General features: G+C 43.9%; 1 protein-coding gene across 3 annotated transcripts in view; it reads left to right on the top strand.

Annotated features, from left to right (window-relative positions):
- The first annotated feature begins 15,436 nt into the window (after positions 1-15,436).
- The window catches only part of LOC129822196 (membrane-associated phosphatidylinositol transfer protein 3-like), a 178,111-nt gene continuing 171,420 nt past the window's right edge, over positions 15,437-22,127 (top strand). For 2 of the 3 annotated variants that reach the window (XM_055880265.1, XM_055880264.1), the window contains exon 1: positions 15,437-15,769. In XM_055880265.1, the coding sequence (XP_055736240.1) occupies positions 15,745-15,769 (25 nt within the window). In that variant the 5' untranslated portion in view covers positions 15,437-15,744. The remainder of the gene's footprint in view (positions 15,770-22,127) is intronic. The other variant, XM_055880263.1, reaches the window with a different exon arrangement.

Raw genomic sequence — 22,127 nt, 5'->3', positions numbered from 1 at the left:
GGCCGTCGAAAGAAGTGGACCAAAGTGCAGCGTTGTGAGCGTACATTTTCCTTTTATTTTAGTAAATGTCGCCAACAAAACAACAAACGAAGAAACAACCGTGTGCCACTAACAAAGATAACTTCCCACAATGACAAAAGGGAAAAGGCTGTCTAATTATGATTCCCAATCAGAGACAACGACTGACAGCTGTCCCCGATTGAGAACCACACCCGGCCAACACATAGAAATACAAAAACTTAGAAATGAAAACATAGAATGCCCACCTCAAATCACACCCTGACTAAACCAAATAGAGACATAAAAAGGCTCTCTAAGGTCAGGGCGTGACAGTCTGTGTAATCTGAGGGAAATATGTGTTTGGTCAGGGTGTGCATTTGGCAGGAGGTTAGGAAGTGCATCTCAGTTTCCAACTTATTTTGTGGGCTGTGTGCATAGCCTGTCTTCTCTTGAGAGCTAGGTTTCCCTTGGCGGCCTTTCTCAATAGCAAGTCTGTACATAGTCAAAGATTTCCTTAATTTTGGGTCAGTCACAGTGGTCAGGTATTCTGCCACTGTACTCTTTGTTTAGGGTCAGATAGCATTTGGGGTCAGATAGCATTTGCTATCTGAGTGTTTGATTTGGTTGGGTCTAATTGTGTTGCTGTCCTGGGGCTCTGTGAGGTCTGTTTGTGTTTGTGAACAGAGCACCAGGACCAGCTTGCTTAGGGGGCTCTTCTCCAGGTTTATTTCTCTGTACGTTATGGAAGGTTTGGGAATTGCTTCCTTTTAGGTGGTGGTAGAATTGAATGGCTCTTTTCTGGATTTTGATAATTTGCGGGTATCGGCTAATTCTGCTCTGCATGCATTATTTGGTGTTTTACGTTGTACACAGAGGATATTTTTGCAGAATTCTGCATGCAGAGTCTCAATTTGGTGTTTGTCCCATTTTGTGAATTCTTGGTTGGTAAGCAGATCCCAGACCTCGCAACCATAAAGTGCAATGGGTTCTATAACTGATTCAAGTATTTGTAGCCAGGTCCTAATTGGTATGTCAAATTTTATGTTCCTTTTGATGGCATAGAAGGTCCTTCTTGCCTTGTCTCTCAGATTGTTCACAGCTTTGTGGAAGTAACTTGTGGCGCTGATGTTTAGGCCGAGGTATATATCGTTTTTTGTGTGCTCTCGGGCAACGGTGTCTAGATGGAATTTGTATTCGTGGTCCTGAGAACTGGACCTTTTTTGAAACACCATTATTTTGGTCTTACTGAGATTTACTGTCAGGGCCCAGGTCTGACAGAATCTCTGCAGAAGATCTAGGTGCTGCTGTAGGCCCTCCTTGGTAGGGGACAGAAGCACCAGATCATCAGCAAACAGTAGGCATTTGACTTCAGATTCTAGTAGAGTGAGGCCGGGTGCTGCAAACTGTTCTAGTGACCACGCCAATTCGTTGATATATATGTTGAAGAGGGTGGGGCTTAAGCTGCATCCCTGTCTCATTTCCCGGCCCTGTTGAAAGAAATGTGTGTGTTTTTTGCCAATTTTAACCGCACACTTGTTGTTTGTGTACATGGATTTTATAATGTTGTATGTTTTTCCCAACACCACTTTCCATCAATTTGTAAAGCATGCCCTCGTGCAAAATTGAGTCAACAGCTTTTTTGAAATCAACAAAGCATGAAAAGGCTTTTCCTTTGTTTTGGTTTGTTTGTTTGTCAATTAGGGTGTGCAGGGTGAATACGTGGTCTGTTGTACAGTAATTTGGTAAAAAGCCAATTTGTCATTTGCTCAGTACATTGTTTTCGCTGAGGAAATGTACGCGTCTGCTGTTAATGATAATGCAGAGGATTTTCCCAAGGTTGCTTTTGACGCGTATCCCACTGTAGTTATTTGGTTCAAATTTGTCTCCACTTTTGTGGATGGGGTGATCAGTCTTTGGTTCCAAATATTGGGGAAGATCTCAGAGCTGAGAATGATGTTAAAGAGTTTAAGTATAGCCAATTGGAATTTGTGGTCTGTATATTTTATAATTTCATGTAGGGTACCATCAACACCACAGGCCTTTTTCGGTTGGAGGGTTTGTGTTTTGTCCTGTAGTTCATTCAGCGTTATTGGAGAATCCAGTGGATTCTGGTAGTCGTTAATAGTTGATTCTGAGATTTGCATTTCATCATGTATATGTTTTTGCTGTTTGTTCTTTGTTATAGAGCCAAAAACATTGGAGAAGTGGTTTATCCATACATCTCTGTTTTGGATAGATAACTCTTTGTGTAGTTGTTTGTTAAGAATTTCCCAATTTTCCCAGAAGTGGTTAGATTCTATGGATTCTTCAATTACATTGAGCTGATTTTTGGCGTGCTGTTCCTTCTTTTTCCGTAGTGTATTTTAGTATTGTTTTAGTGATTCACCATAGTGAAGGCGTAGGCTCAGGTGTTTCAGGATCTCCATGTTTTTGGTTGGATAGGTTTCTCAATTTCTTTCATAGGTTTTCGCATTCTTCATCAAACCATTTGTCATTGGAGTGTTGTTAATTACCTTTTTTTTGTCTGCTTGAAATTTTTAGATTTGATATGGAAGCTGTGAGGTCAAATATACTGTTTAGATTTTCTACTGCCAGGTTTACACCTTCACTATTACAGTTAAACATTTTGTCCAAGAAATTGTCTAGAAGTTATTGAATTTGTTGTTGCGTAATTGTTTTTTGGTAGATTTTCACACTACACTCCTTCCATCTATAGCATTTCTTAATATTATTCAGCTCCTTTGGCTTTGATGCCTCATGATTGAGCAAAGCTCTGTTCAAGTAGTGCAGTGATCTGATAGTGTCAGTGGACTGACTGTGGATGCTCTAAGAGACTCTGGGTTGAGGTCAGTGATAAAGTAGGTTACAGTACTACTGGCAAGAGATGAGCTATAGGTGTACCTACCATAGGAGTCCCCTTGAAGCCTACCATTGACTATGTACATACCCAGCGTCCGACAGAGCTGCAGGAGTTGTGACGCGTTTTTGTTGGTTATGTTGTCACAGTTGTGTCTAGGGGGGCATATGGGAGAGGGAATGTTGTCACTTCCAGGTAGGTGTTTGTCCCCCTTTGTGCTGAGGGTGTCAGGTTCTTGTCCAGTTCTGGCATTTAGGTCGCCACAGACTTGTTAGTACATGTCCCTGGGCCTGGAAATTGTTGATCTCCCCCTCTAGGATGGAGAAGCGGTCATCGTTAAAGTATGGGGATTCTATTGGGGGGATATAGGTAGCACACAGGAGAAAATTTTTCTCTATTGAGATAATTTCGTTATTAATTAGTCAAATGTAAAATGTTCCTGTTTTAACTAATTTAATAGAGTGTCTGCTCTATGCCAAATTAGCATACCCCCTGATTCTCTTCCCTGTTTCACACCTGGTAGTTTGGTGGATGGGACTACCAGCTCTCTGTCTCTCTCTCTCAAGTGTGCACGCTCTGGCCCCTATCTTGATTAATAGCAGTTATATTCCAGGCTGCTGCTTTTTCACTTCCATTGACATATGTACCTAATTGAAACAGGCTGAATGGAGATGAGGACAATGTAATGAAAAGATGGGGTGAAGCGCCATCAGTCTGGTATTCATCCTGAGCATCCTGTTTGTCTGTCTGTTTTTATCTATCCAGAACCCAAGCATACTCTGTCTGTCTGTCTGTATGTCTCTCTAACTCCACAGCCTGAACGCCCTGTCTGTCTCTCCATCTCGCCACAGTGTCCTGTCTGGGAATAGCATCAGGGAGGAGGACACCCCAGGGCTACCTGGCCTCAGCAGCACCTTCCCAGCCCCAGGTGAGAGGAGGGGAGAGGGGACGTGACTCTCTGTGCCAGCCAGCATGCAGAGGAGTATCCAGCAGTACAGACAGGACCACGAGGTTTACCTCCGCCTGGCTTCCCACGAGGCTGTGGGCAGCTTCAACCCCTGCGCCATTGCAGACAGGTGAGAGGGACTAACACATAGCGCTACTTTTCACCAGGGACCTATGAGTACACTCTTACTAGTGAAATTTGGGACTGTAGTACTTTTCAATGTTTCACTTTCCCAAATGCAAATGTACAGTTGAAGTCGGAAGTTCACATACACCTTAGCCAAATACATTTAAACTCAGTTTTTCCACAATTCCTGACATTTAATCCTAGTAAAAATTCCTTGTCTTAGGTCAGTTAGGATCACCACTTTATTTTAAGAATGTGAAATGTTAGAATAATAGTAGAGAGAATGACTTATTTCAGCTTTTATTTATTTCATCACATTCCCAGTGGGTCAGAAGATTACATACACTCAATTAGTATTTGGTAGATTGCCTTTCAATTGTTTCACCTGGGTCAAACGTTACTGGTAGCCTTCCACAATCTTCCCACAATAAGTTGGGTGAATTTTGGCCCATTCCTCTTGACAGAGCTGGTGAAACTGAGTCAGGTTTGTAGGCCTCCTTGCTCGCACACGCTTTTTCAGTTCTGCCCACAAATTTTCTATAAGATTGAGGTCAGGGCTTTGTGATGGCCACTCTAATATCTTGACTTTGTTTTCCTTAAGCCATTTTGCCCCAACTTTGGAAGTTTGCTTGGGGTCGTTGTCCATTTGGAAGACCAATTTGCGACCAAGCTTTAACTTCCTGACTGATGTCTTGAGATGTTGCTTCAATATATCCACATAATTTTCTTTCCTCATGATGCCGTCTATTTTGTGAAGTGCACCAGTCCCTCCTGCAGCAAAGCACCCCCACAACATGATGCTGCCACCCCCGTGCTTCACGGTGGGGATGGTGTTCTTCGGGCTTGCAGGCGTCCCCCTTTCTCCTCCAAACATAACGATGGTCATTAAGGCCAAACAGTTCTATTTTTGTTTCATCAGACCAGAGGACATATCTCCAAAAGTACGATCTTTGTCCCCATGTGCAGTTGCAAACCGTAGTCTGTCTTTTTTTATGGCGGTTTTAGAGCAGTGGCTTCTTCCTTGCTGAGCGGCCTTTCAGGTTATGTCAATATAGGACTTGTTTTGGTGTGGATATAAATACATTTGTACCTGTTTCCTCCAGCATCTTCACAAGGTCCTTTGCTGTTGTTCTGGGATTGATTTGCACTTTTCGCACTAAAGTACTTTCATCTCTAGGAGACAGAACGTGTCTCCTTCCTGAGCGGTATGATGGCTGCGTGGTCCCATGGTGTTTGTACTTGCGTACTATTGTTTGTACAGATGAACGTGGTACCTTCAGGTGTTTGGAAATTACTCCCAAGGATGAACCAGACTTGTGGAGGTCTACCATTTTTTTCTGAAGTCTTGGCTGATTTCTTTGGATTGTCCCATGATGTCAAACAAAGAGGTACTGAGTCTGGAGGTAGGCCTTTAAATACATCCACAGGTACACCTCCAATTGACTCAAATTATGTCAATTAGCCTATCAGAAGCTTCTAAAGCCATGACATAATTTTCTGGAATTTTCCAAGCTTTTTAAAGGCAGTCAACTTTGTGTATGTAAACTTCTTACCCACTGGAATTGTGAAATAATCTGTCTGTACACAATTGTTGGAAAAATGACTTATGTCATGTACGAAGTAGATGTCCTAACCAACTTACCAAAACTTTAGTTTGTTAACAAGAAATTTGTGGAGTGTTTGAAAAACTCGTTTTAATGACTCCAACCTAAGTGTATGTAAACTTCCGACTTCAACTGTAACTGCGGTTGGTTGTTCCTTAAGCCATCTCAACAGATGTATTTGCTACCCAGTTAGTCCCTGAATGCCACCGTGTGTAGGAGGATGGATTATTCACTTGCCCAGGGCTACACAACTCTTCCTCAAACATAGTGCTCTTTGCTTATTCAAACATTAGGTCCAGTGTTTGTCTAGTTGTGGGGTGCGTGTGAGTGCATATTTAAAATAATTCTCAATTTGGTGCAATGCAGAGAATCCCCCTTGTCTCTATGAGCATACTGAATGCATTTGAGTGTGATAGATCAGAAACGCATCATATTGAGACATTTCAAAGAGAAGCAGATGTAATTGAATAATACGGTAAATGTTCTTAACGGTACTAAAGGACAGATACTTAGGTCTGGCATTTGGAGATGCCTCTCTCTCCTCTCACCATATCTGTGTGTGGGAGTGTGAATTGTTGCAAAAAAAAGTGAGCTAAGAAAACCAGCCCAAGGGAGAACTACTATTGTGGCCTCGTTACTTGTAGAGAGTGAGAGATGACAGGAGATAAAATCATATGCCATCCTCTTGAGCTATGCATCTGAATTTTGTATGTTCAGAAAGAAAAAAAACTAATATTTTTCAGTTTTTTGGGAAGGGAAGTTTCAGTCCAATTGCTTCAGTATCAAGGGACAGATGGGGGGAAATGTCACGTCAATTAGCCTGCTATTCTCACTCATCAGAGTAACCTGTCTATCAGTCAGATGTTGGTAATAAGCTGCCCATAACAGTCAGTGTGTGTTGTTGTCCCTGATGTGTGCTCCCTCCCTCTGTCTGATTTAAAAGACTAAACAAGAACAAACTTGTATTTTTTGGATGTGCACTCTTGCAATACTTTTTTGGGTAAGCACAGGGTTCAGGGACTTCTTACATGTTTTCTTCTGCTCCCAGTCTGTCAGAGGAGCTTATGTCCGAGGCCCTGGCTGACGTTGCACCAGAGCTCCAGGGCGTCTGTGAGGAGTATGCAGAGGCTGTCTTCACCTCCGAGTTCCTTCAGCCAATCACATCCCCTCCTGCTTCAGTTCCAACATTAGACAGCCAATAGACCTCTTCCTCTTCGTGAACATTGGGCGAGTTCGGTTTGCATCGCCCGGTGTACTGCGTAGGTGGATATTTCAATTCAGCACCAACAGAATTGTCAATGTGGTAACTCCACCCACCTGGGCCATCGGGCGATGTAGAACGAGCTTGCCTACTCTTCAGTGTTTAGCCAGCTAAGATTTTAGTTTTGACTGGATTAATGTTTATATATGTATCTATGTGTGTTAAATACAGCGTGATGCATCGGTTTCACTAAATACTAAAAAGATGAAAGAACTATGTAAAACAAGTTCATTTTGGGGGGAAAAACATAATGATTGCATTGAGGTGACAACATTCAGAATAGATTCAGAATAGAATGGAACTAAAGCAATGCAGATTATTCCTAATTGGCAGGTTGTAACGGCAGCCTTCCTTCTCTTCAAGAGAAGAGGAGGTGTAGCAGGGATCGGACCAACACGCAGCGTAGCCAGTGCTCAACATGTTTAATTAAATGATAAACAGAGAACACTTACAAATACAAAATAACAAAAAGTGGCAAACCGATACAGTCCTAGCTGGTGCAGAGAAAACACAGAGACAGGAAACAATCACCCACAATCCCCAACCCAAAACAAGCCACCTATATATGATTCCCAATCAGAGACAACACAAAACATCTGCCTCTGATTGAGAACCATAATAGGCCAAACATAGAAACGGACAAACAAGACACACAACATAGAATGCCCACCCAGCTCACGTCCTGACCAACACTAAAACAAGCAAAACACATAAGAACTATGGTCAGAACGTGACAGTACTCACCTCCTGAGGTGCGGACTCCGAACGCACCCCCTAAAACTCAAGAAGAGGGTCTGGGTGGGCATCTGTCCGCGGTGGCGGCTCTGGCGCAGGACGAGGCCACCACTCCACCATTGTCTTTGACCCCTCCTTAGCGTCCTTTGAGTGGCGACCCTCGCCCCCGACCTTGGCCTAGGAATCTTCACCAAGGTCCCCACTAGATTGAGGAGACAGCTCAGGACAGAGAGGTAGCTCAGGACAGAGAGGTAGCTCAGGACAGAGAGGTAGCTCAGGACAGAGAGGTAGCTCAGGACAGAGGGGTAGCTCAGGACAGAGGGGCAGCTCCGGACAGAGGGGCAGCTCCGGACAGAGGGGCAGCTCCGGACAGAGGGGCAGCTCCGGACTGAGGGGCAGCTCCGGACTGAGGGGCAGCTCCGGGCTGAGGGGCAGCTCATGACTGAAGGGCAGCTCATGACTGGAGGGCAGCTCATGACTGGAGGGCAGCTCATGACTGGAGGGCAGCTCATGACTGGAGGGCAGCTCATGACTGGCGGGCAGCTCATGACTGCCGGGCAGCTCATGACTGGCGGGCGGCTCTGGCAGCTCCTGACTGGCGGGCGGCTCTGGCAGCTCCTGACTGGCGGGCGGTTCTGGTAGCCCCTGACTGGCGGGCGGCTCTGGCAGCTCCTGACTGGCGGGCGGCTCTGGCAGCTCCTGACTGGCGGGCGGCTCTGGCAGCTCCTGACTGGCGGGCGGCTCTGGCAGCTCCTGACTGGCGGGCGGCTCTGGCAGCTCCTGACTGGCGGGAGGCTCTGGCAGCCCCTGACTGGCGGGCGGCTCTGGCAGCTCCTGACTGGCAGGCGGCTCTGGCAGCTCCTGACTGGCTGGCGGCTCTGGCAGCTCCTGACTGACGGACGGCTCTAGCGGCTCCTGACTTACGGACGGCTCTGACGGCTCGGGACAGACGGGCGGCTCTGATGGCTCGGGACAGACGGATGGCTCAGACGGCGCTGGGTAGACGGACGGCTCAGACGGCGCTGGGCAGGCAGGCAGCTCAGATGGCGCTGGGCAGACGGGCAGCTCAGATGGCGCTGGGCAAGCGGGCAGCTCAGATGGCGCTGAGCAAGCGGGCAGCTCAGATGGCGCTGAGCAGGCGAGCAGCTCAGATGGCGCTGAGCAGGCAGGCAGCTCAGATGGTGTTGAGCAGGCAGGCAGCTCAGATGGCGCTGGGCAGGCGGGCAGCTCTGACCTGCTGAGGCGCACAGTAGGCCTGGTGCGTGGTGCCGGAACTGGTGGTACCGGACTGGAGACACGCACCTCAAGGCTAGTGCGGGGAGCAGGAACAGGGCACACTGGACTCTCGAGGCGCACTATAGGCCTGGTGCGTGGTACCGGCACTGGTGGTACCGGGCTGAGGGGATGCACCTCAGGGCGAGTGCGGGGAGAAGGAACAGTGCGTACAGGGCTCTGGAGACGCACAGGAGGCTTGGTGCGTGGTGCCGGAACTGGTGGTACCAGACTGGAGACACGCACTTCAAGGCTAGTGCGAGGAGCAGGAACAGGGCACACTGGACTCTCGAGGCGCACTATAGGCCTGGTGCGTGGTACCGGCACTGGTGGTACCGGGCTGAGGGCACGCACCTCAGGGCGAGTGCGGGGAGAAGGAACAGTGCGTACAGGGGTCTGGAGATGCACAGGAGGCTTGGTGCTGGAGACACGCACCACAGGGAGAGTGCGTGGAGGGGGAACAGGGCTCTGGAGACGCACTGGAAGCCTGGTGCGTGGTGTAGGCACTGGTGGTACTGGGCTGAGGGCACGCACCTCAAGGGGAGTGCGGGGTGCTGGAACTGGAGGCCTGGTACGTGGCACTGGCACCAGAGAGCTGGTGCGCTGAGCTGGCACAGGACGTGCAGGGCTAGGAAGGCGCACAGGAGGCCTGGTGCGTGAGGCTGGCACAGTCTTCACCAGACGGCTAGCCCGCACCTCAGGACGAGTATGGAGAGCTGACTTAGGTGACATCAAATCCCCGACATGTTCCGTCAGGCGGATGTCGTGACTCATGCTCCAAACCAGCAAATTCCTCATTTCTCTCTCCTCCAATTTCCCCATTAGATCCTTCACAGTCTCTACTTCGCTCACCTCCAATACCGCCCTCACTGGCTCTGGTTCCATCCCTGGCTCCTTACGGCAAGCAGGGGGAGTTGGCTCAAGTCTCCTACTTGACCCAGCTACACACCCCTTTAGCCCCCCCTCCAAGAAATTTTTGGGGGAGCCTCTCGGGCTTCCAGCCGCTCTGCCTTGCTGGTGCCTCATAATGCCGCCTCTCTGCTTTTGCTGCCTCCAGCTCTGCTTTAGGGCGGCGACATTCCTCTGGCTCTGCCCAGGGTCCTTTCCGGTCCAGCTCATCCTCCCATGTCCACTCCTGAACTCGCTGCTGCTGCTGCTGTCGCTGCTGCCCGTTGCTACGCTGCTTGGTCCGAGATTGGTGGGTGGTTCTGTAACGGCAGCCTTCCTTCTCTTCAAGAGAAGAGGAGGTGTAGCAGGGATCGGACCAACACGCAGCGTAGCCAGTGCTCAACATGTTTAATTAAATGATAAACAGAGAACACTTACAAATACAAAATAACAAAAAGTGGCAAACCGATACAGTCCTAGTTGGTGCAGAGAAAACACAGAGACAGGAAACAACCACCCACAATCCCCAACACAAAACAAGCCACCTATATATGATTCCCAATCAGAGACAACACAAAACATCTGCCTCTGATTGAGAACCATATTAGGCCAAACATAGAAACGGACAAACAAGACACACAACATAGAATGCCCACCCAGCTCACGTCCTGACCAACACTAAAACAAGCAAAACACATAAGAAATATGGTCAGAATGTGACACAGGTTCAATTCTGTAATTCTTCCAGAGGGATGGGTGAATTTCACTGGGAAAGTTGGTTTTGATAAGCTCAGAGAGAACATTACGACATTACAGAGGGTCTCCTCCCTTTCCATATATAAACCTCTCCCACAGGATTACTCACTCTTTCCATTTCCACATTGAAACATGGATTAAATGAATTGTTTGGTGAATTAATACAGCAAGCCAAGGGCACCATTCATTGCTTAATAGGAAATCCGGATAGCATATTGCATTCATTGAAATTGTGTGATTGACTTACCATGGCATGCACCAAATACTGTATGTTTGCCAAATGAGTGATTTCAATTCAATAAGAATGCATATATCATGAGTGCACATTGGATGAGGGAGCCTTTACTGGTGTGGCGGATGTTCTCAGGCTCTGGAGTGAGACTTGAAAGCAGCTGTGAAGGAGGAGAGAGACACATCCAGATGTTGAGTTGGCCCCGAGCGGAACTGACTGTGACAGGGGACAGAGAGTGACTGAGGGAATTAGCTCACTCTGAATCAGACCCTCTTTCTCTCCGCCAACTGTGTTTTGTGTGGGTGTCAGAATACATGCAGGTTTACACAGGCTTATGCACGTACACATGACTCACTCTCACAGTTCTGTTTCGTCACAGAGTTCGGCACAAATTGGAATCTAGGAGCCATCGCACCCTTATAATAGGAGTTTTTGAATTGAAGAATACTTGAAATTGAAAAATATATTGTTTGTCTGTGAGAGTCAGGGTGGCTAATTTCAAATTATTTTTCATTGTCATTGTGCTGAATGCTGTCTATTGATACCTAGGTTTTGAATGTGTCACCTCCCGCCCCAGACAGCCAACACAGACTCAACACAGAAATGTATTTTCAACGCAATTAACAAACAGAACAACAAGATCTGTCTATGATCTATTCTGATCTGTTTTGCACATAACACAGAACACAATGACATTGGTTTTGTGGTGCTTTGATATATTTATTTTTGGGATGTTTTATGACACATTCATAGCAGACTGTTTGATACTGATGCCCAAAGTTTATTTTGTAATGCCTTTTTTTCTGGTACAATATGTAAAGATTGTTTTATTTTGTCAAAATGAGGTATTGATAACCTTGATAATCTTAATGATACTAGTATTATAACATCATTTAAAAAAAATGAGATGTATCTTGCTTTATCAATACAGCCATCAGATATAGAGCTGTGTCTCCTTTTCCGCTGTTCTAATGGTGAAAAGGGCCTGTCCCTACAGTATGTTAGCCAGCATAATTATCCTTGTCAAAGACAGAATTCATGTGACCGTGAGTATTGACTAGTAGTCATGGTAATATGAATTATGTGGTACACACAGTGATGTATTTTGAGGCAACGATGCCCATTCAGGCTGGATAGAATCATTTTAGGTTTCACTCAGAGACAGTTCAGCTAATGGCTGGCACTTTTCACAATTCTTAGAAAATTGGATATGATCTTCAACCAAGTGAGACAAATCTTCTCTCTATAGTACCCACATGGACATATTTAGCTATTTATAGAACCAGTGATATTCTCCTTCTCTGAACAACTACTGAAGAGATTGTAGTAGTTAGATCCATGCTCTGGGTGTGGATATGAGAGAGGAATGCAGCTGCTCTAGTTAAGAAATTGATCCGTACAGTATGTGCCCTCCCTGGGCAGTAATCTCCCTGATGTCATCAGATAGTCTGACCTATAAATTCTCTGCTTCAGAAACGAGAGAGAAACAAACTTGTTTCCCCCACAACGCAGTGGGTAATCTTATAGCATTGGCAGCTATCAAATGTGAAACACTTATCCTTGCTGTGTCATGACTCATGGTTAGTAGAATTAAGATGTATTGAAAGCTAAGTCTTTGTGTCCAGAGTCTTATTTCAGACTTGAGGTGCAAAGTTCATTGTTGTTAGTAGACGATCTGCACATAGGGTCATCTCTTGGCTGCTTTTCTGCTAGAACCCACTGGCCCTCACTCTGAAGCAGCCCCATGTCTCTTATGACAGACTGGTACATAAATGGAACAAATCCAGTAGTGCAGAAAGTCAATTGGTTCTGAGTGCTGAGATCAGGTGCTTTCTCAGGTATCTGGATACGTGGATATACACTGAGTGTACATAACATTAGGAACAGCTTCCTAATATTGAGTTGCACCCCTTTTGCGCTCAGAACAGCCTCAATTCGTTGGAGCATATAGTGTACAAGGTGGTGAAAGTGTTCCACAGGGATGCTGGCCCATGCTGACTCCATTGCTTCCCACAATTGTGCCAAGTTGGCTGGATGTCCTTTGGGTGGTGGACCATTCTTGAACTGTTGAGTGGGAGAAACCCAGCAGCATTGCAGTTCTTGACATACCTAAACTGGTGCGCCTGGCACCTACTACCATACCCTGTTCAAAGGCGGTAACCCTCTGAATGGCACACATAGACAATCCATTTCTCAGTTGTCTAGAGGCTTAAAAAACCTTCTTTAACCTGTCTCCTGCCCTTCATCTACACTGAATGAAGTGGATTTAACAGGTTCATCAATAAGGGATCATAGCTTTCATCTGGATTCACCTGGTCAGTCTATGTCATGGAAAGGTGTTCCTAATGTTTTGTATGCTCAATGTACACTACATGACCAAAAGTATGTGGACACCTGCTCGCCGAACATCTCATTCCAAAATCATGGCCATTAATATGGAGTTGGTCCCCACCTTTGCTGCTATAACAGCCTACACTCTTCTGGGAATTCTTTCCATGAGATGTTGAGACATTGCTGCAGGGACTTGCTTCCATTCAGCCACAAGAGCATTAGTGAGGTTAGGCACTGATGTTGGGCAATTAATGTTATCATGTATTTATATTTGTTTTTGAATTAACAGTTTTTTTATGATTGTGGGGGAGGGGGGGCAGCTCAAAGTAGAGCCTGCTGTAGACTTGGCACACTGCCTTGGCATAGGATGAGATTGCTTCTAAAGAAAAAAGTTATTCTGCCTAAATTGAATGACCTTTTTTTTCTTGTGAGTGAGCCCATTGGGTGTAATCAATGCTATCTCTCGCTGTCTTCCTGGCCCTGCAGACTGTTTTCTTTCACTCTCCTGCTAGAATCACAATACAGTGTCTTGAGCCAGAAGTATTTTGTCATTGGTCATCCTGACTGGTTCAAATAGCCTGGGCCCTCATGGGGTTGGGTAATATAGTGTGTCTGTGGCCAGGCCAGTACTCAGAATGGAGGGAGATGGCTCAGCCTCAGGCATTTGGCTCCATCGATAGTCATTAAATGGCACCAGGGTGCAGAGCTGCAGATAGAGTGATGTTGGTACTGCTCTGATCCCACACTATGACCTGTTCTGTGGTCATGTGCCAGCTAGAGGATAGAACGAGGGTATAACTATATATATATATATATATATATACTATATAACAACAGACAATCACTGCTCTCCCATGCTTCCCTCTGCGCTTGGTAGATGGTTCAGGTTGGGAATCTACAATGAGATTTTCAGGTTGTATTCAGGTTGGGAATCTACAATGAGATTTTCAGGTTGTATTCAGGTTGGGAATCTACAATGAGATTTTCAGGTTGGGAATCTACTTTGGGTTTTTGTGTTATAGTACAATATCTTGTTTTCTGTTGAAAGGGTTGGGAACATGGGTGTCCTTTAGTAATACGATTTCTATACATGTAGGGGTGAATATGATACTATGTTTATCTGAATGGGCTCTTCACATATAGACAGCAGGTGTCATAGTTTTAGCATATTCAAAATGGTCTATTCTAAATGAATAGATTTGGTTTGACAGATATAATAATTTAGATCACTGTCATATCTATCAAATAATGAGATATATTCATTTAGATCACTGTCATATCTCATTATTTGATAGATATGACAGTGATCTAAATTAATATAGTGTATTGTTTGATAGATGTGTTTGCGTGTTGTGAGAGTTAGCCCATGTTTTTTGACAATGTCAGAGCAGGGAAATCTATAAAACATCATGGATTAGGCACTGAATGTCTGAAGCAAGCCAGCCAGCCTTACTCCCCTGTGCTGTGTTTCTACACTTCACATACAATAGGCTACATCCCTAATGGTAACGCATCCATTAACTTATCTGATTATCCATGTGTCTAATAACAGTTTGACAGAATCCGAAATGGCACCCTTTGCCCTTATAGTGCACTACTTTTGACCAGACGAGAGCAAAATTGCACTATGGTGCACTTTGTAGGGAATAGGGTGCCATTTGGGACTCAGCCTACATCCCTCACCATGCAGGCCATTAATGCATGCATCTGATCCATGTGGCTAATAACAGTTTCTCTCAAAAGCAACAGTCCACTCCGCACAAAGCCTAAGATGTGATGTGAGCCGTCTGTGGACCATGAGGAATGTGCTGTGATGCTATGCTGTTGAACTCTGGTTCCAGTATGTTTTATAGCTGGGTCACTGACCTAACATTGTGGAGGAGCCAAGGCTGCAGGAAATAAAGCTAGCGTGATGACAAGGTGAGATTCGGTCCTTGCCCTTTAGGCCCCCATCTGTGGCTTGGAGACAGTCATTATCATCATCATGTCTTTTAGGTCAATAAAGAGCCTTTGTCAAGCTATTTGTCATGTCTGCTGTGTGCAGCATACTTATGGTTCAACATACTGAAACATTAACCTCAGTCTGTTGTTTATAGGCTTATAGGTTATCTTATCTTTATTATTTTACTCTACAATCATAACAGTTGTAACTACCTAATTGAATAGGCAGGAGGGCGATTTTGTAGATGTGTAGTTTTCCAATTGGGCTATATTTATTTCTAGACCTCACGTCAACTAGACCTCACGTCAATGGTTAGAAATGCATCCCATGCAATTCAGTTTGCATCAATGTGTCACTGTCGACTAATTTATCTTATTGGAATCCCAACTGCAGGCGGCAGAGCCAATTCATACAACGGACGCCCTTGGGTGGCACACCAGCGAGCCACTGGAGGCAGTCTAACACTGGCCCTTGAAACAGTTCTACTGATGTGACGGTAGTGGGGGGGAGGGCAGTAGCAAAGTCTGCACAGATACAAAAACTGAAAGTGTGTTCAGTACAAGAGGCAGATCCACTGGATGTGGGTCTTGTCACTGATGAGCCAGAGGATCTCAGCTGCAGAATTCAAGACGAGAGAAAAAGCGCATCCTCACTGCCTCAGGGCTACCTATCTTCTGCCTGGCTGGCGTCAAGGTGCGGAGACGAGGGAGGGAGCGCCCACTCGGTTAAAACTATCTGACAAAATTACACCCCGGTGACTCCGCACCTACCTTGGTAGAGACATAGAGGTTGGGATGGCGAAGGAAACGAGAGGGAAAGGTAAGGTGCTCGGTTCAATATTTTTTATATAGCCTACCATGTCTCCTCCGGTGTCAAAGCTTATGAGGTTATCAGGTCGCATAAGTCAACGTCTCAACCTAAATCATGTAAAATGATGCATGCGCGCAATAGCCCGCTGGCTCTTGCCAATCTGTTGGAATGCGTGATGTTACCGTTCAGTAGTCTATCCGAATAAAAAGCAACCCGTGTCCTCTGAGATGTTTGTCAAACGGTGTGACGTGTTTTGTCGATGTTTTGTGTGTACGTTTATTGTAAATTATTTTGACACATTTAAGGTGTGATACGGTCATCCTGGCCATTAACGATGGGAAAAGCGCGCGCCAAACTTAGGTTTGGGCCTCGTTAATCACATATATTGAGCATATTAAATTATTTGGGTAAACCCTTTTTAGTTCCTGAGAGACTCAAACGCTCATCAATCTTTGTTGACAAGCATGCATTCAAGGAAAATTACATTGTTAGTGGATAGGCTATTATTAGTAGGCTATTAGTTGGTCTATTGTTGTCCACACAAATATTTAACCGTATGAATTTGTGTATTATAAAAGTAAAACTGGACTTTCCAGAAGTAAAACGACACACGAGTTGATACGCAGGTCGACGTTTATTGTCATTAGTCTTGTCCTGGAGGCAGAACTGAGCGAGTTCCTCTTAGATAGGCCAGCTGCAAAGTCAAAATGGGCTATATTGTAAAAATGTATGAAAACAAAAAATAGCCTTTGGGGCTTATTTTAAGGTTAGGCGTTAGTGTTAGCATTGTGGTTAGGGTTATGTTTAAAATTAGATTCTATGACTTTATGGTTGTGCCAGCTAGTGACCACTGCAGAGCTGCCTCCAGAACAAGATTCATTATGAAAAACGCTAACATGCAGGTGATACAGTTAAATTAATGTTGTAATGAAGGTGTTATAACTGTTTTAACTGCAGTTTCATTATACCTGGTTGATATCCAGTTGATCACCATGGGGTTCAATAACTTACTGACAGGGGCGGACTGGGACCAGACATCGACCCTGGCATCGACCCTGCCAGATGGCCAGTCCACCCCTGCTTACTAAAACACCAATGCACACATTGATACAATTGAAATGAATACAGTGTATCAAAGCCACCATATAGCATTTCCCAGGGAGATGTGTTCTGTTGATTATGGACATTGATAGTCTATTCTTCATGATTCAGTGCATTTAATCACTACTGTGATTATTATTATTTGACCATGCTGGTCATTTATGAACATTTGAACATCTTGGCCATGTTCTGTTATAATCTCCACCCGGCACAGCCAGAAGAGGACTGGCCACCCCTCATAGCCTGGTTCCTCTCTAGGTTTCTTCCTAGGTTTTGGCCTTTCTAGGGAGTTTTCCTAGCCACCGTGCTTCTACACCTGCATTGCTTGCTGTTTGGGGTTTTAGGCTGGGTTTCTGTACAGCACTTTGAGATATCAGCTGATGTACGAAGGGCTATATAAATACATTTGATTTGATTTAATGAAATATGAAAAGTTCAGTGTAGACTACATTTGGTTCACCTTTATAATGAAATTCAGCATTCCACCTTCTAAATCACCTTCCATAAGACCTTGATAAGTCTTATGGTAGGTGAGGAAGAAGGTGGCAAGGGGCAATGGAAGGTGATTGAGATGGTGGAATGATAAGTAAATGTTGCTGTTGAATGAATGTTTTTGAGGTATAGGTAAAAACACAATAAAGTGTCTTGAAAACATGACTATGTGTGAAATACTTGGGCCCATCTTTGGTCTAATGAATTTAATTAGATAACGATCGCATGACAGATTGTGTGCTTTCCAGTGCTATAGTGACTTCCTCAACAACAACACATGAAGCAATGGGCTTTGGACAGCATGGGTGTGTGTCACAAAAGGCACCCAATTCCCTAAATAGTGCACTACGTTTGACCAGGGCCACTGGGTATCTGGTCAAAAGTAGTACACTATGTAAGGAATATAGGGTGCCATTTGGGATGTAGACCCTGTCTGATTTTGTCCAACTTTCCTGAAAGTAAAGTGATAAAAGATTGATGAGCAACTGGTGAGTTTTCTTTAGAGTGACCCAGTCAGACCCATCCTAGTTTTGTATTCATCATAACGCTTTCTCTAATGGCGTTAGCTATGCTTTTTGAATTGATTTAATATTTCATGACTGTTCCATTATATATTTAACCTTGACTCGACTCTGGAGACGTGACGTAAATTGGTCATATTTGTGAGCTGAATGATAATAAAATACCCATTGTAGGCCGTTATTATCCAGTTTCAGTCAGTCAAGCAGTATTCAAATTATGCATGACTCTTGGTGGTGCCCAATGTCTCTTTTCGCAGTGCCCAACAATGATGTTTTTGTTATAGGGGTGCAATAATTTGTTATGGAGGTAATTAAAACCATGAAGTCAAGGTCACATAAGTTATTGAGGTTAGTCTAATTTGTCTTATACAGTCACTGCTGGTTGGCTGATGATTGGACCGTAATCTCAGGAACTGAACACCAGAGACATAATTAAATTGCATAAAATAAGACCAAGTTATGGTCTTACCACTTAGTCTCGTTCACCCAGCCGGCTCTCTCTCGCATTTGAGCCTGAGGATGAGGTTACTTTTTACCAGGCTTTCCAATAATGTAATTTAGGTAGAACTGAAATTAGTTTTATAATGAAAACAATACAATTTTAAGAATCTCCCTCACCACCTGCCTTACAGGAGGGAGGCTAATGTCCTACCTGGCGGGTACAATAAGTACACAACAGCTATGTGATGTTATCCTATAAATACCAACAACAACAAAACATGTAGGGAGACTACCCAATGCACTTGAATAAAACATTTTGCTAGAGTAACATGCGCTTATACCACTGGCTGCTGACTGAAATACAGTGAGTTTATCCCAAATGACTCTCTATTCCCTTTATAGTGCACTACCTTTGACCAGGGCTCTGACCAAAATAATAGGGTGCCATTTGGGACACACAGTGGCAGTAGGTTTTGAACCAGCCCAGGTGTTAGGAGAGGGAGCTCAGCTCTGTATAGTAGAAACCTATCCAGATCACATGCCAGCCATGTTGCAATTGCGTCTGCTAATTTACTGATTGGGCTCAATTAGCAGTTGATTCAATGAGTAAAGAGAGATGCAACAGAAGGGAGAGAGACAGATAGAGAGACAGACATAGAGAGAGACAGACAGATAGATTATTTCAAGAGCTCATTACCCACTGGGCAAAAACTTATTGATTCGACGTTGTTGCCACGTCATTTCAACAACAAAAAATCTATGTGATGTTGTTGCATCAATGTGGAAAACGGATTGAATTTGCAACAAGCCATCAACATAATGGAATTTAGTTTTTTTTCACACAACTTTTAACCTAAATCCAATGACATGGTGAAATGTTTTGTTGATTTTGTGTTTAATTGACTGGTTGTGTTGAAATTAAATCAAAACTAGACGTTGAAATAACGTTTGTGCCCAGTGGGAAACTTGTTCTTAGAGGGTTAATAGAGTCCTCAGTACATTGTAGCAGGAAGCTTTTCATTCTGTCACCAGTTGTGCAGTGCAGATTATTCATGATATGCTGTAATATGATTGAGAGGAAAGCATTGCTCCCCAGTTTATAATCGACAATAGATTTCCTTGAAACTAACAGACTAATTGAATTGTAAGTAGCTGTAACTGCAGTCCTTTTTTCAGTTTGTCATAATAGTCACAATATGATGTGAGTGATTATCCCTCGCTGAGCTAATGGCAAATCTATGGCCACAGCCATCATTCCAGCCATGGTCGCTGTTCTGCTCATGAAGATCATTTGAACCCTGCAATGCTTGAACACACTGGTACAAGATTGATGGCAAACTGCAATATGTAAGGGTTACTGTTCCTACTTCCATATCTCCATGATCTGTTTTCTTTCAATATTGTTGCACCTTTGACTGTAGTGTGTAATCTCTGTGTCATTGTGGTTTGTAGATAGGACATTTTTTCTCCTTTTACTTTCTTTACAGGAGAACAACTTGGCCTAGATATAGACTTTATTGTAATCTTTCTTATAATTACACGCATTCTTCTTATCTGCTTCATCATTATTTGAGATCTGCTCTGAGTGGATCTGTAGCTTTTTTTAGTTTGTCTCTAAGGATTCTGCCACATACCCTTTTCCTCTTTTCTCTATAGAAACTATTTCATTACCAAAAAGCAGCTGCAGTAAGGAAATTGCATTTTTGATAAGAGGAGATGGGAACATCCGTTTTGATTTTAGCAGAGGCTCTACCAAACATGCCATATCATATGTACTTGGAACATGATGATACCGTATTTCTGTTTCAGCTTCTCCTAAAAACATGATCTCCTCATTGAAGTGAAGAACATCAGGGGTTTAGGGGTGACATGCGGTCTTTCACTCTTCAATTTCTACTTGATCAAAACCTTAGGTTGGAGACAGAAGTAGACTTCAGGCATGTGCAGTGTCTTTTTAGTTGTTTTTTTTGGCTCTGTACTCCAGCATTTTGGATTTGAAATCAAACCCCCAAGCATTTTTTGGGGGGTATGATATTTGTCCGTCTGTAACTTTCTCACTCATCATTATCCACGATTCATTCAGGACTCTTTGTAATTATAGTAGCAGCCACATTAATGTCTTAGTGTTTAGAAACATATTCTATTCTTATTTACAATAAAAGTGACTCCAAAATGTCACAATATATCATTTACCATTAATTTTGTTTGGTTACAGAATAATCTGAAACAACCAATACAAACAGCAAATGCATCCAACATGTTTGTAGAGTCATCAACATGACGGAATTGTTGCGTGCTAGGAATATGAGACTAAACACTAAAACTTTGACTACTTTAATACAAATGTTGTGTATGTCAGCAATCAAGTTTTCAAGATACAGTTGAAGTCGGCAGGTAGCCTAGTGGTTAGAGCGTTGGACTAGAAACTGAAAGGTTACAAGATTGAATCTCCGAGCTGACAAGGTAAAAATCTGTCGTTCTGCCCCTAAACACGGCAGTTAACCCACTGATCCTAGGCTGTCATTGAAAATAACAATTTGTTCTTAACTGACTAGTTAAATGAAGGTCAAATTAAATTAAAAAGTCAGAAGTTTACATACACTTAGGTTGGAGTCATTAAAACGAGTTTTTCAACCACTCCACAAATTTCTTGTTAACAAGCTATAGTTTTGGCAGGTTGGTTAGGACATCTACTTTGTGCATGACACAAGTCATTTTTCCAACAATTGTTTACAGGCAGATTATTTCATTTATAATTCACTGTATCACAATTCCAGTGGGTCAGACGTTTACATACACTAAGTTGACTGTGCCTTTAAACAGCTTGGAAAACTCCAGAAAATCATGGCTTTAGAAGCTTCTGATAGGCTAATTGACATAATTTGAGTCAATTGGAGGTGTACCTGTGGATGTATTTCAATGCCTACCTTCAAACTCAGTGCATCTTTGCTTGACATCATGGGAAAATCCAAAGAAATCAGCCAAGACCTCAGAAAAAAATGTGTAGATCTCCACAAGTCTGGTTCATTTTTGGGAGCAATTTCCAAACGCCTGAAGGTACCACATTCATCTGTACAAACAATAGTATGCAAGTATAAACACCATGGGACCACGCAGCCGTCATACCGCTCAGGAAGGAGACACGTTCTGTCTTCTAGAGATGAACGTACTTTAGTGCTTTAGTGCAAATCAATCCCAGAACAACAGCAAAGGACCTTGTGAAGATGCTGGAGGAAACAGGTACAAAAGTATCTATATCCACAGTAAAACGAGTCCTATATCGACATAACCTGAAAGGCCGCTCAGCAAGGAAGAAGCCACTGCTCTAAAACCGCCATAAAAAAGCCAGACTACGGTTTGCAACTGCACTTGGGGACAAAGATTGTACTTTTTGGAGAAATGTCCTCTGGTCTGATGAAACAAAAATAGAACTGTTTGGCCATCATGACCATCGTTATGTTTGGAGGAGAAAGGGGGAGGCCTGCAAGCCCGAAGAAGACCAGCAGCATCATGTTGTGTGGGTGCTTTGCTACAGGAGGGACTGGTGCACTTCACAAAATAGATAGCATCATGAGGAAAGAAAATTATGTGGATATATTGAAGCAACATCTCAAGACATCAGTCAGGAAGTTAAAGCTTGGTCGCAAATGGGTCTTCCAAATGGACAATGACCCCAAGCATACTTCGAAAGTTGTGGAAAAATGGCTTGAGGACAACAAAGTCAAGGTATTGGAGTGGCCATCACAAAGCCCTGACCTCAATCCCATAGAAAATTTGTGGGCAGAACTGAAAAAGCGTGTGCGAGCAAGGAG

This window comes from Salvelinus fontinalis, chromosome 24 (assembly GCF_029448725.1).
Source record: "Salvelinus fontinalis isolate EN_2023a chromosome 24, ASM2944872v1, whole genome shotgun sequence".
Taxonomy (NCBI): Eukaryota; Metazoa; Chordata; class Actinopteri; order Salmoniformes; family Salmonidae; genus Salvelinus; species Salvelinus fontinalis.
The sequence above is the reverse complement of the archived record's forward strand: the minus strand, read 5'-3'. Positions and strand labels throughout refer to the sequence as shown.